The sequence below is a fragment of the Triticum dicoccoides genome, chromosome 2A, assembly GCF_002162155.2.
Source record: "Triticum dicoccoides isolate Atlit2015 ecotype Zavitan chromosome 2A, WEW_v2.0, whole genome shotgun sequence".
Taxonomy (NCBI): Eukaryota; Viridiplantae; Streptophyta; class Magnoliopsida; order Poales; family Poaceae; genus Triticum; species Triticum dicoccoides.
This window is the reverse complement of record NC_041382.1, coordinates 757,666,627-757,678,913: the sequence shown is the minus strand read 5'-3', so window position 1 is coordinate 757,678,913 and position 12,287 is coordinate 757,666,627. Positions and strand designations below refer to the sequence as shown.

General features: G+C 39.3%; 1 protein-coding gene across 4 annotated transcripts in view; it reads right to left on the bottom strand.

Annotated features, from left to right (window-relative positions):
- Positions 1-235: 235 nt before the first annotated feature.
- LOC119357007 (tuberculostearic acid methyltransferase UfaA1-like) overlaps positions 236-12,287 on the bottom strand; it is a 14,202-nt gene continuing 2,150 nt past the window's right edge. Inside the window, exons 1-24 of one of the 4 annotated variants that reach the window (XM_037623993.1) lie at positions 8,720-8,893; positions 6,633-6,859; positions 6,407-6,512; positions 5,930-6,031; positions 5,786-5,845; positions 5,628-5,706; positions 5,370-5,523; positions 5,162-5,285; positions 4,648-4,825; positions 4,503-4,531; positions 4,065-4,213; positions 3,887-3,989; positions 3,625-3,720; positions 3,486-3,538; positions 3,246-3,369; positions 2,859-2,921; positions 2,716-2,775; positions 2,441-2,602; positions 1,942-2,012; positions 1,661-1,754; positions 1,357-1,493; positions 1,172-1,252; positions 945-1,050; positions 237-604 (exon numbers count right to left, since the gene is read on the bottom strand). In XM_037623993.1, the coding sequence (XP_037479890.1) occupies positions 560-604; positions 945-1,050; positions 1,172-1,252; positions 1,357-1,493; positions 1,661-1,754; positions 1,942-2,012; positions 2,441-2,602; positions 2,716-2,775; positions 2,859-2,921; positions 3,246-3,369; positions 3,486-3,538; positions 3,625-3,720; positions 3,887-3,989; positions 4,065-4,213; positions 4,503-4,531; positions 4,648-4,825; positions 5,162-5,285; positions 5,370-5,523; positions 5,628-5,706; positions 5,786-5,845; positions 5,930-6,031; positions 6,407-6,512; positions 6,633-6,844 (2,388 nt within the window). In that variant the 5' untranslated portion in view covers positions 6,845-6,859; positions 8,720-8,893 and the 3' untranslated portion in view covers positions 237-559. Of the gene's footprint in view, positions 605-944; positions 1,051-1,171; positions 1,253-1,356; positions 1,494-1,660; positions 1,755-1,941; positions 2,013-2,440; positions 2,603-2,715; positions 2,776-2,858; positions 2,922-3,245; positions 3,370-3,485; positions 3,539-3,624; positions 3,721-3,886; positions 3,990-4,064; positions 4,214-4,502; positions 4,532-4,647; positions 4,826-5,161; positions 5,286-5,369; positions 5,524-5,627; positions 5,707-5,785; positions 5,846-5,929; positions 6,032-6,406; positions 6,513-6,632; positions 6,860-8,719; positions 8,894-12,287 lie in introns of those variants that run through there. The other 3 variants (XM_037623991.1, XM_037623992.1, XM_037623994.1) reach the window with 3 other exon arrangements.

The following is a 12,287-nucleotide window of genomic DNA, read 5'->3' as shown; positions in this document are numbered from 1 at the left end:
ATCCGACTTTGAGTGCAGCAAAAGGTTCATGGGCATTTTGGCTTCGTCTCATAATATAAGAGCGTTTCTTATATTATGGGACGGAGGGAGTAGAAAACATGGAGGTGGTAATTGGTAAGCATAACAAATGCTCTTCCTAAGCCAGTGATAGAACACAGTAATTAGGAAAATTGATTCTCTCTCATAAGCAGCATTAAAAATGTCAAACACGGAATAGATCATAAACTACACACAAGGACATCAACTCTTTCTGATAGATATCAAAGCAACAAACCAGTTCCTTCCATACAATTCTCAAATTCTAGTAACCAGGCTAAGGTAGCACTTGCATACAAACATACAAGTTTAATGACAGATAATACGCTACCATAAAAAACTAAACATTTCATGATTAAACAAGCAGATAAATCACCAAACCACCTGATTAGGCTGCTCATATGAACGAACCATTCCAGGACTGACTTATTAAAAGGTCGTAGGCTATCGAGAAGCAACAGTTCAACTGCTGACTGGATAAATCACCAAACCACCTGATATGTTGCCTTCAACGCTTCAACCATCAAGGCAGACCTAGCCGACGGTTGCCTGGACGAGAGAAAACAACCTGCATGCAGTATATATATATCAGCCAGTCAGACATCACAATTAACCTGGAGTAATACCTCCTTTCCATAAAAAGGCAAAGGTTCAGACATAATTTTGGCCAAACTTTCAAAACTTTGAACATGTTTTGATTTGATATGTGAAAATCACCTTCTTTTAGGTCTTCCAAAAGAAAACACTTTTACCATTTAGCAATTTCATTAAGTTCTATGATTTACGGCAGTGAAAACTAAGGTCGGTATATTAGGGAGACTGCTGATTTCCGAAATGTCATCCTTTTAAGACTGGAGGGAGTATATGACTTCTATTTGTCTGGTAATAACGTAGATACACATGCGTACCTGGTAATCTCCAACCGCACGTGACTTGAAACCAGCGGCAGAGTATATGAGGTAGAACTCCCATATACGAATGAACTTCTCATCAAAGCCCAGTTTCAAAACTTGACTGCAAGGAAAAAAGGTGATAAAAAAATACTAACTGAGCAACCAATGTTACAAACTTACAATATATGTATATAATCGTCATAGCAGTATTTTTTTTCCAGTGAATGACAAGTGATACTTACTCTTTGTTGGCCATGAAGTTGTCCCTCCAGTGCATCAGAGTTGTGTAGTAATTGGGACCGATATTCTCGACATGCTCTATGCTGCACCCAGTGCACAACAAGATTAGGTAGGGTTTAATGGATGGAGATCCATCCATGACCATGAAGTAACCAATCAAGCATCAATCGATTGATGTAAAACGTACCTGAACCTTGATGATGTGGTCATGGCAGACATTACACGGGCCAAAGAAGGAAGGCAACCGCCAGGGAATATGTATTCTTTGATGAAGTCTGGCCTTTTTCTGTATTGGTCATACCGTTCCTCCGCAATTGAGATGAACTGAACGCATATATATGTATTTGCAGGTAATGGTTAGTTCATGATTGTGTAAACCTAAGGTCTTGCTTGGATACGAGAAGGAGTATCTTTTATATGGGTTTTCTGACAATCCAAAAAAATAAGCGTCAAGTTATTTGGAAATATACTTCAGTTGTTGATGCACTAACCTGGAGGACCAATATGCCATCTTCGGCCAAGTAAGACTCGCAGCAAGCGAAAAATTCGTCCATGTATTCATGCACAACATGTTCGATCATACCACTGAATCACAGAAGAGGAATGCGTAAGTATAACCGTAATAAAGTAACAGTTACCAGGGGTATTGTCCAAGTCACAGCGCACACCCATAATAAAGTACTCCCTCCGTTCCATAATGTAGGACGTTTTTTGGCATTAGTGTAGTGTCAAAAAACGTCTTACATTATGGGACGGAGGGAGTAACACTTACCAGCTTATGATTGCATCATACTTGGAAGGTGGTATCTTACGGTAGTCGCATAGAAGAAAAGTTATGTGGTCCTATTAATCAATAACAATAGACAGTAGAATTGTTAGCTAGGATTTCACCCTGCCGAAGTAAGCTGGCAAAAAAAACAATACTAATTCTCCGTGTACGTATGTATTTGTTTTATAGATAGGAAATTATAATATATGCAAATCCAAGATATGCCACTGTAAAGTTCCACTGCTCAGATTGTGTAGCCATCCACATGATGGGTCACCACGGGCAGACGGCGATGAGGCGGTGAAGATGTTGTTCAGTCGTGTGGAGGGTTGGTTTTGAGGCTGTGACGGACCGAGTCAGTCTTCTTCAGGGTTGGACCAGGGTTACATATATACCCACACACTACACTTTCTCAATGAACACATATGGTGGAATCGTAATTACAGATAAACTATTAAACTGGACAGGTACTGCGTAAAGGAGGTAGTAGCATAGAACTAACCTCTAAGCCAGCTTCTCTTACTTTTCTCTCAGCGTATTTATGCTGCTCGGCTGACAAAGTGACTCCAGTGTATTTGCAGCCAGTTTGTTTAACTGCTTGTATTGCTAAACTTCCCCAGCCGCTACCGATATCAAGAACATGATGCCCCCTCTTGATTTTAGCCTTTGATTAAATGTGTATTTTGCAAGAATGAAATGCCATCAGATCATATTTACAACATTGCCTAACTAGGAATCAATCTAATAATACAATCTCTGGAGATATGGAAGTATTACCTTCTCTATTAGAAGGCTAAGTTTACGTTGCTGGGCTGCTTCTAAGCTTTCGTTCTCCATCTAGTAATTTAATAATAGTCAGTGAATTAATATACCAATGCAAAATTTACAAGCTGTGGAACAAAATCACAGGATTTACAAACCTTGAATACCGCACAAGAGTAAGTCATCGATTTATCCAGAAAAAGCGAGAAAAAATCGTTACTCTGCGCACATATACAAGAAGAAAGACAGGACTATTAGTACTGTTTGGTACTCCTCCGTCCCAAAATAAGTGTCGCTGATTTAGTACAAAATTTGTACTAAATCAGCGACACTTATTTTGGCTTTTGAGACCGAGGAAGTATGTTATTATAGACGTATTATGACAAGTAATGAATGATAACAAATATTTTTCATAAGATTATGAAGACAAAAATCTCAATCTCAACAAGATCTGCAATAATTCTGGTATTACGAACTGACCTAAGAAGCTAGTTATCTTAATCCTGAAGGAATGTAATAACAAAAAAAGAGACATAAGTACTGACAAGATCATAGTGGCGAGAGATGTTTCGACGAGTTTGTGTCGCAGTGTTCTTCCTCGAGGCATGGCGCAAAAAGTATTTAGCATATGCCAACTGAGCTATTATATGGAAAGGTGACCACCAAAACCTGCAAACCAAACAATTTTATGTACATGATTAATCACAAACACATACTCGTAGGTACTACTTCGTTTTTATTAAACGATTCATCGGAATTTAGTGGACAATTGAAGGTTTCAGAACCCTTTTCTGGCAATGCGGCGGTTCCTACGTTCATCTCTGTTAGCAATGAGAATCTGAAAAGAAATTGATCATGGATTTGACCTGTAATTAATAAAAAATAGCTCTACCCATAAGCTCATGGACTATGATATAGTTTTACCAGCATAAGATTCAGAAGGCCTTCTCTCTTGTCAAGAACAGAGAAACAACCATCAATATAGGCTTCTGCCAAGCCAATGCTTCCTTCTATTGCAACCTGAAAGCCATGAGAGAGCCAGGATAAACACATGTAGCTCAAATCAGAAGGTTGCACAAAGTGATTGCAGTGGAGTATATAAGAAATTAAGAATCATGCATGGACACATCACCAACCAGAAAAATTAAAATGCATGTGTAGGCAGAAAAAGAGAAGAGAAGATAACCTTCCAATAGAACAAGGGGTCGTGAACTCGGATGACAGATTTTACAGGGCATTTTTCGCAAGCTTTACCAAAGGTGAACACACTACCTCCTTCTTCGACCAATCTGCATGAAAACAATTAAGGTGAAAAATAATCATAACTAGACATGGTGAGTATATTAACTCATACGAGAACTCACATCAAGTTACCGATGGATATATATTGGTTGAAAAATCTTGCAACTAGAAGGCGCGCCGCAGCCTCGGTCCATGATGGAATCATCTTTTTTGGGTTCAGCAGAAGCTCACATTTCTTTCCAAGCAAACCTTGAGCTGCTGCTTTCCCAGACTGCATCAATCAATATGTCCAATACAAATAGACCTCACATAACTATTTCATGAAATAGTCACTCTGAATTATATACGTTTGAAACTAAAAGCATATATGTCAGGGTTGTGTAAACAGCCCCCATATATTAATAAAGGAAAAATTAGAACTCATAACTTGGGCCTTAAGCCAACCAGAGCTAAGCAACTAAGCAAGGATATGGTTAGTTATAGCTATGACAGGATTAGTTATGTTTATCTTTGCGAGATAGGTCTAAAAGGGAAAATGGTCAGACTGTGCATGCAAATACCTTTAATCCGTCTTCATGGAAACCATGACCTGCAATCCAACGCACATTTAAGACCTAGTGCTCTTCAGATAATTTCACACCTAACTTTAATGTAGTATTGGTCTGTCTTGCATCTCAGTAAACTGAAATTCATATGACAAGTTACCTTGATATGCCCCACAGAACCATATTCCTCTCTTTCCCTGGATCTGATCAAGGTCCAGATAAGCCTTCGCCGCAGCCACAGATGGAACAGGAAGGCTTGTATTCCATTTAAGCAGTACATGATCCGGAACACAAGGGGGGTTGAGTGTCACCAGGAAAGGCCTGACAGATTCAATTTTCTAGAAGAGCAAAAAAATAACAAATATACCACAGTTAATAATGAAGTAATCCATTCATGCTGCTGGAGGGGTTAGGCTGAAGCTTTCGTTTTGCTGTTATTCTGCGAGCCTGCTATACAGGGTGTTCTAAGTTCTAACATGATGAAAATCTTTTTTTTTCCATTTGGTTTCTTCCTTTTTGCTGAGGCATGCCTAGTCCTGAGGACATGTAACACGTACAAAATGGTTTCAGCGTCGTAATAAAGCCAGGGAAGGGCCGTTTCGTAAAAAATTGTCATCAGTAAAATTAATTCATTATACCTACCAAACTATACATACGAAAAGCAGAGAATTTACCTGAATTTGGTTTAGCCAGTAAGTAACAGAGAAACCCCTGCTAGTAGTCCCCAGGAAATTCCAAGCGCTCCATGCTGACGTATTTCGGGGCATCAGATTTTGATCGCAGTGGAGGTATATATCCCTGCAACACAAACGTGTCAGACAACCAGTAGATCAGATCAAACTGTATTGATGTGTTCATTTAGCAACACTAGGCAGGTTTTACCTGTGGACATACTGACAAGCACCTAAAATTCTCCGTTCGTGATGTGTAGCTTCAACTCCTAGTACTTTGAGAGCATTGGGAGCATGGACTCCAAGGATGACACTGTCATATCTTTCCTCTGAACCATCATTCTCCAAGACTCTGTAGCCAGCTGCTGAAGTGCCGAGATAGAGGATTGTTTCAGCCAGTGAATCAATAATATATATGATGACTCATTGTTTATACAGGCAATCAACAAACAATAACGCATACACGTACATCCATCAAGACTTGAAACAGATTTGACCCGACAGCTGGTTTTAATTCGACAGCCGATGCTCTCCAATTCTTCTTTTACCTGCAGTAGTTGCATTGTTCAGTCCCTACATTTGGCTGCAGCGAAAGCCTAAAGAGTATAATAAATATCAGGTACATACCTTGTTTACAAAGGACTGCGAACGAGGCTTGACAGTGGGCAACTGGGAGTGACGAAACAGCTGAGTGCAGCGATTTAATCAGCTTTTAAGTGCACAAAGACAAATGCAATGAAAAAGGAAAGTGCATACGAAGTAGCTAGGCACCTGAAGAAGGCCATGGTTACGGCAAAATGACAGCGCCAAGAAAGCAGACAAGCTCAAAACATCTTGTGATGAACATGACCACATGCCTGTGCAGACTGGAATCTGCACCAAATGTATATTTTCGTCTCACCAACTCAATACAGCATAAACACGCATTCCTAATCACAATACAATGTGTCCATAATCACAACAAAATTTGGCGGAAATACTCACAAAATTTTCTACAAGCTAATAACCAGCCTTATGGACTTACCACCCCTGCAGACATGTTGGTATGAGGACCAGGGCCAGTTTTTAACTATAATTTGAATATTTCATAATTTTCCATATTCATTTGAAAATTGTAGTTTCTTTTCACAGTTTTACATGAAGAAAAATCAAAATTCAATACAGAATTCTGATTTGAGATTTTGTGAAATGAAGAGTTGCTAGTACACTGAAATGGGAATAAGCAAGTAGATTAGATAGAAGCAGTACAAGATAAGCCTCTTGAAACGATAGGGAATATCCATGCGACTGAATGAACTGCCCCAGTGTCTCTTTACGGTCCAGATCAGGGTTATGTTCATGGTCCTCCAGGTACCTTCATTTCAAAGATCAGACCAGAGAATTAATTGACATCATACAGTATCAACACAAGGCATCCAGCTACGAATGGAAGTATTATATATGCACATGAGAACTTTGGGCCTTGACTGCTTACGTCAGAGCATTATTCTTGAACTTGAGTATCTCACAGACCATGCGCCAAAAACTGGGTTTCAGTATGTTGGTTTTTTGCGCCAAGAGGCTCGATATACCGTTGCCATTTCCCCACTCACATCCTCCGCCACCTCCTTTAGATTGTGTGCTCACTGAGAAAGACATGTCTGACCTCTCCATCTCAACACCAAGCCCTTCTAACCACTCCATCATGTGGGGATATGTTACCTACGTTGATGCATAGAGCACAACAAAAATCTTGGTGAGGAACAAATATATTATCTTACAGTATAGGTTTACAAAGATCTTCCATGTTCAGTGCAGGGGTAGGAAGTCATATACTGATGACCAGAGTAAAAGATAAATACCAGATATAAACCATGCACATTAATCAGATATAAACCAACATGTACAGCCTAACACAAGCATTATAGTACTATATAAAAAAAAAAGATAACAATATGTGTCTTAGGCAGTCAATGTGGCTCCTTTCGAAGGACATGTATCATAATTCTCAGATTAGCGCTAAATTATCAGAAGCAAACAAGAACTCTGATTACTGATATCAAGCCAGATGCTGCAAGGAAAGTTTCCCACCATCGTTTAATACTCTGTGCGGCAAAATTTCTACCTCTGAACTCTGAGTAAAACACGTAGATGCACACACACGCACGCGCGCGAGCACACATACACACACAATTTTTTTGTGTAATACTTTTCGAAATTTTCATAATGTGTTCTTCCCTCTGAACAACAGAGCAAGTTTCACAAGCCTTATAAGAATTCTCGTTGTCACTGCAGCTGAACTTTTTTATGTACTATTTGAAAATCAAGCCAGATGAACCATAACGAAACAGTTATGCTAGAAGAAACTAGTGCCATAGAATCATCGCACTTGCTAGGGAAGTGATTTTGTATAGATGGACATAAGTTGAGAACCTAAATCATGGCTGGCGAAACAGTTTTCCCGAGCTAGTAACAGAATCATTTCAGATCATGCATAACTCTGAATGGTGAGGTCAGCAGCGTAACCAGGAATCTGCCGAGTCTAGATCTGAGCACTGGATGAGTTTTGCAGTAATGTTGCTTGGGACCATGGTTCGGCCACACCTATACTCGGTGCCGTACATCATCTCACATCATATTTGGGGATTTGAGCCTAATGTCTATCATATTTTATGGCAAGAATTATCAACCACGGTTTAACAGCCCTAGTGTTGCTAATAAACCTACTGCATGGCAAGTGCCATAGGGAATAAAATACTCCCTCTGTTCGTATTACTTGTCGCAGAAATGGATGTATCTAGACATATTTTAGTACTAGATACATCCATTTCCGAGACAAGTAATTCCGAACGGAGGAAGTAGAAACTTTGCATCGGTGCATGTACTAGTTTTCTCACTGTTCAACATTTTGTATTGCCTCGTTATGCGCAACAGCATTGTTATTTATTTTTTACATGTATGTACATCAACATGGTTATTTGGGTCATCTATATCTTTTGGGTAATTTCTTGAAAAATAAAATCGTAGCAACAACAAGATAGAGATAGTTATGTGAAAGCACGTGTAATCTTTCTTTTTTTAGAGAACAAGAGTTTTTTCTTCTAAGAACGCAAAAGTATCCTTTTTGCATGAATAAATATCATGAACACACATACAAACTTCGATGTACCATGCGTGCAGTATAGCCATTCTATAAATAAATATCCAAAAATATACTAATTGGTTTATTTGCATGGGACAACCAGGAGGGGAATCAGCATTGGGGCACTGCTTGGGCCCATGTAGATTCAGAAAAGAAAGGGCATAGCCCTGGTCCCCGATACTGTTCTAGAATTAGCTTAATCTTTGAAGTTTGAGTGATAAGCTGGCTCGTATTCCCAAGGAAGTAGTATTAATCGGACAGCACCGAGTGTGGGTGCGGGTGGACTATGGTCCAGAATCACACCTCTCTTGAGTTTTGTGCTTAAGAGGCACTCCACCGAGCACCTTCCGTGCGATGAGCAGGTAAGCACGAACAGCACTAGCGTGGGAAGGGGGGACGGGATGAGAGCTATGGTGCAGATCATGCCTGGATTTTCTAACCTTGGGTGGCTACCCGATAGCGACGACGAGCTCCCGGCCGAGGCTCTCCCTGCTGTTCTCGGAGCCGGACGGGGCCTGCTTCAAACGACGGGGGGCAGGGCGCTGCAGCAGGCGAAGGCAGAGGGCTGCAAGGGGCAATGGAGGGTGCCGGGGAGCACCTCGTCCGACCGGCATTAGGGACGCCGCCGGGCCGCCGGCTGAGGTGGGCGAAGGCACAGAGGCAGCGCTGGGAAAGCCTCGGCGGCGGCGGCGCCTAAGCTGCGACGGAGGAAGCCGAAGGCGTCATGGGACTCCATGTCGAGGTGGCGGAAATGGTTCTCGGGAGGCGCCGGCCGCCGCCCCGCTGAGGCCCGCGGCGGCGAGGTTGACCGCCGAGGCGGAGGACCACTGACGGCCGGGCCGGGTGGGAGACAAACGGAACGAGGATTTTCTAACGGCTCCGTCAATGGGGGAGCGTTATCCACCCTTCTTTCGCGCTTTAAGATTCGTGCCAAGTGCTAGCATTTTCCAGTACACTGCATGTATTGGTTATTTTCAAAAATACATGCAAAATACTGAAGCCAAGGCATCTTTGCAATCGATTCAAAAAGACTCGGCCTTGAAAAGTGAAGTATTGATAGGAATACCAGTGTTTCGAATCCCTCTCCATCCGCGAGGTCATAAGAACGGATCTCCTAGACAGCTAGACTCAATTGATACGATGGATGGAATGGGTAGACGGGTTGAGATTATTATGTGTTTATTTAGTTAGGACTGATGATCTGTGGGAGCTAAGTCAAAGATCTCTAGTGTTGTCGTGAGTGGTTGATAAACAACTGACTGTGTTTATTAGGGAGTCCTAACCTTATGAAGCTTAGCAGACAAAGAAAACGATAAAAACTTCTGGGTATAGGGTGACGGCCTTAATGAATCAAGTATTTAGGTCACAATATTTGTTTGTTTTTACAAAAATACAAGTTCCATAGTTTTTAAATATATGCCCAGAATATGTTTGAAAAAATCAAAATTGCTGAAAGTATGGGGCGGAATATTATTAAATTGATTGACATAATTGGAATATTTTTTAAATTTTAAATGGCTGAGAAATTGTGTACGGAATATTTTTTAAATTGATCGAAACATGTTGTAATTGCTTGGTACACTTCATATAACAATGTGTAGAGTGGTTATTTCCATAAATACACGAGAAGTACCAAAATGAAGACATTATTTCAGAGAATTTTGAAATAAAATTTTAAATAGTACTAAGTTTCATAGTTTTTAATAGCTGACTAAAATATGTTTTAGAAATTCAAATTGTTCTGAAACATAGTGGATTTTTCTAAATTCATTTATATAACTGATAATTTTTTTAAACAGTCAAAATTACTGTTAAATTTCATTTGAAATATTTTTTTATTTTTTATATAACTAAAATATTTCTAAAATAAATCAAATGCATCTGAAAAACTATGACTTAAACTGGAATTTGTCTTTAAAATAATAAAAATTCTGCAAAATGTCTATAAAGTGTTTCCAAACTAATTGACCTTAATTATTGAAAATTGTTTGAACTATTTGTAAAACTATTGAATTTTACAATATCTATGAATTGTTTAATTCTCTATCTCTTAAATGTTGCTAAAATTCCTTATGAAATTGGTTTTTTAAAATATCACTATAATTCTTGAAAAAATGCACTAAAAAGCCAAAATAATATTGAACACTTTTTAAAACTGGGGGGGGGGTGTTGAAAACTATTTTATTTTCCTAAAATCTTTGTATTCTTTTGGATTTTGTGAAAGGAAATTTAATTAATTATGTTCTATTTCTGGTATGTAAATATAGAAAAACAAATTACATATAGCTAGTATATCTCTACCTAATAATAAAGGATGTAGGGTTTCTGTCCGTTCGTCGCGCCAATTTGCAAAAAAGCCCCGCGTTTTCATGAAATCAACCCGCGGTCCAGATTTAAGTCACACCGAACCGTTCTTTTATAGTTTTTCAAAAACCTCCCTGACTTTTTAGGTATTCCATCCACAGATCATATTTAAGTCAAACAAATGCTTTTCTAAACCATCCATATCTTTTAAACCGTAACTCCAATTTAAACATATTATATATGAAATATGATTAGAAAAATATGTAGAATATGAATAAGATTATTTTAACCTGTTAAGTATTTATAAATATTATTTTAGAAGATATTTAATTCAAACAAATGGTTTTCTAAATTATGCTTATCTTTTAAACCGTAACTCCGATTTTAATATGTTATATATGAAATTTGATTAGAAAAATGTGTGAAATCTATATATGATGTTATTTTACCTGTTAAATATTTTTTAAATATTGTTTTGGAAGCAAACTTATAACTATAGCGTATGATCCATTTTTTTCATACAGGCGGCGATCCGGATTGCAAATAAACACACACTATAATCATATAGGGAAAAGAAAACATAGAGAACTACACATGCATACCTCTGAATACGTCACAGGAAAAAACAACAGATTTCTCATCGCGAGTGTGAGAGAAAGCGAGAGGGAGGGAGAGGGAGGAGAGAGGAAGAGAGAGAGACGTCTTAGGATTAACCACATTCTAACACGTTTTGGTTTGTGTGAACACTAAGGCCACCGCCGGCGAGGCTGAGAAGAAGGATAAGCGGCAACACAAATATGATGCGTTGCTAAAATAAAGGAGATGGACCTATTGTGGTCTTGAGTGATGGTTGTTCGGTTAAGAGTGTGTGTTGTGTTTTTTCTCCCGTTACAACGCACGGGCTCTTTTGCTAGTACTTCCAGAATACCTATTGTTTTGTACGCACAACCAAATGGTGAATCCGTTAGAAATGACTTCCGTGTGGTCTATCAGATGAGACGGGCTTGGTGTTTTGCAAGTAGAAAAATCAGCCTGTACAACTACCATTACATTTCTAACATGTGCGTTATACAAATTGTCGAATCCTACTCAACAGAAGAAAAAAAACGGTACTTCTGTATGGCGAAACAGGGTAAAGGGTCAAGCACCTCGACTTTGCTTTGTCCCTGGGGATCAACCAAAAGTTGGGTTAGTGTAAAAGTTAGAAACATAACAATCCTCCGCGCAAAAGAAAAACATAACAATCAATGTGGAGCTAAGAAACGACACATGACCGCAAACATAAAATGAAATGGATCGTAATCTTAGATTAGCACTAAATTATCAGAAGCAAACAAGAACTCTTTTTTTGCAGAAGGGAGATTGAACCCCCAGCCTCTGCACTGAATGATGCACATAGTCATTTTTATTATATTATTCAACAAAACCTTTAAAGATAAAAACATCTATCCTTTCGAAGCCACCTCTAAGGCGACAAAAGTCACTCCACCTACAAAAGCTTGAAGATGATGGTGGTCATGATCACAGCCGCTAGCCCTAACCTCACCCTTACGCACGCTATCTAAAACCAGAGCACTGGTCCAACAGACCCTTGGTGCGCACCGCATGTGCACACTTCAGAAGTCGTCGTCGCCATCTTCCATGAACCTTGCTTGATGAGATCAAGGCACAATACATATTTGAAAGTTCACGTACGGTCTTCTG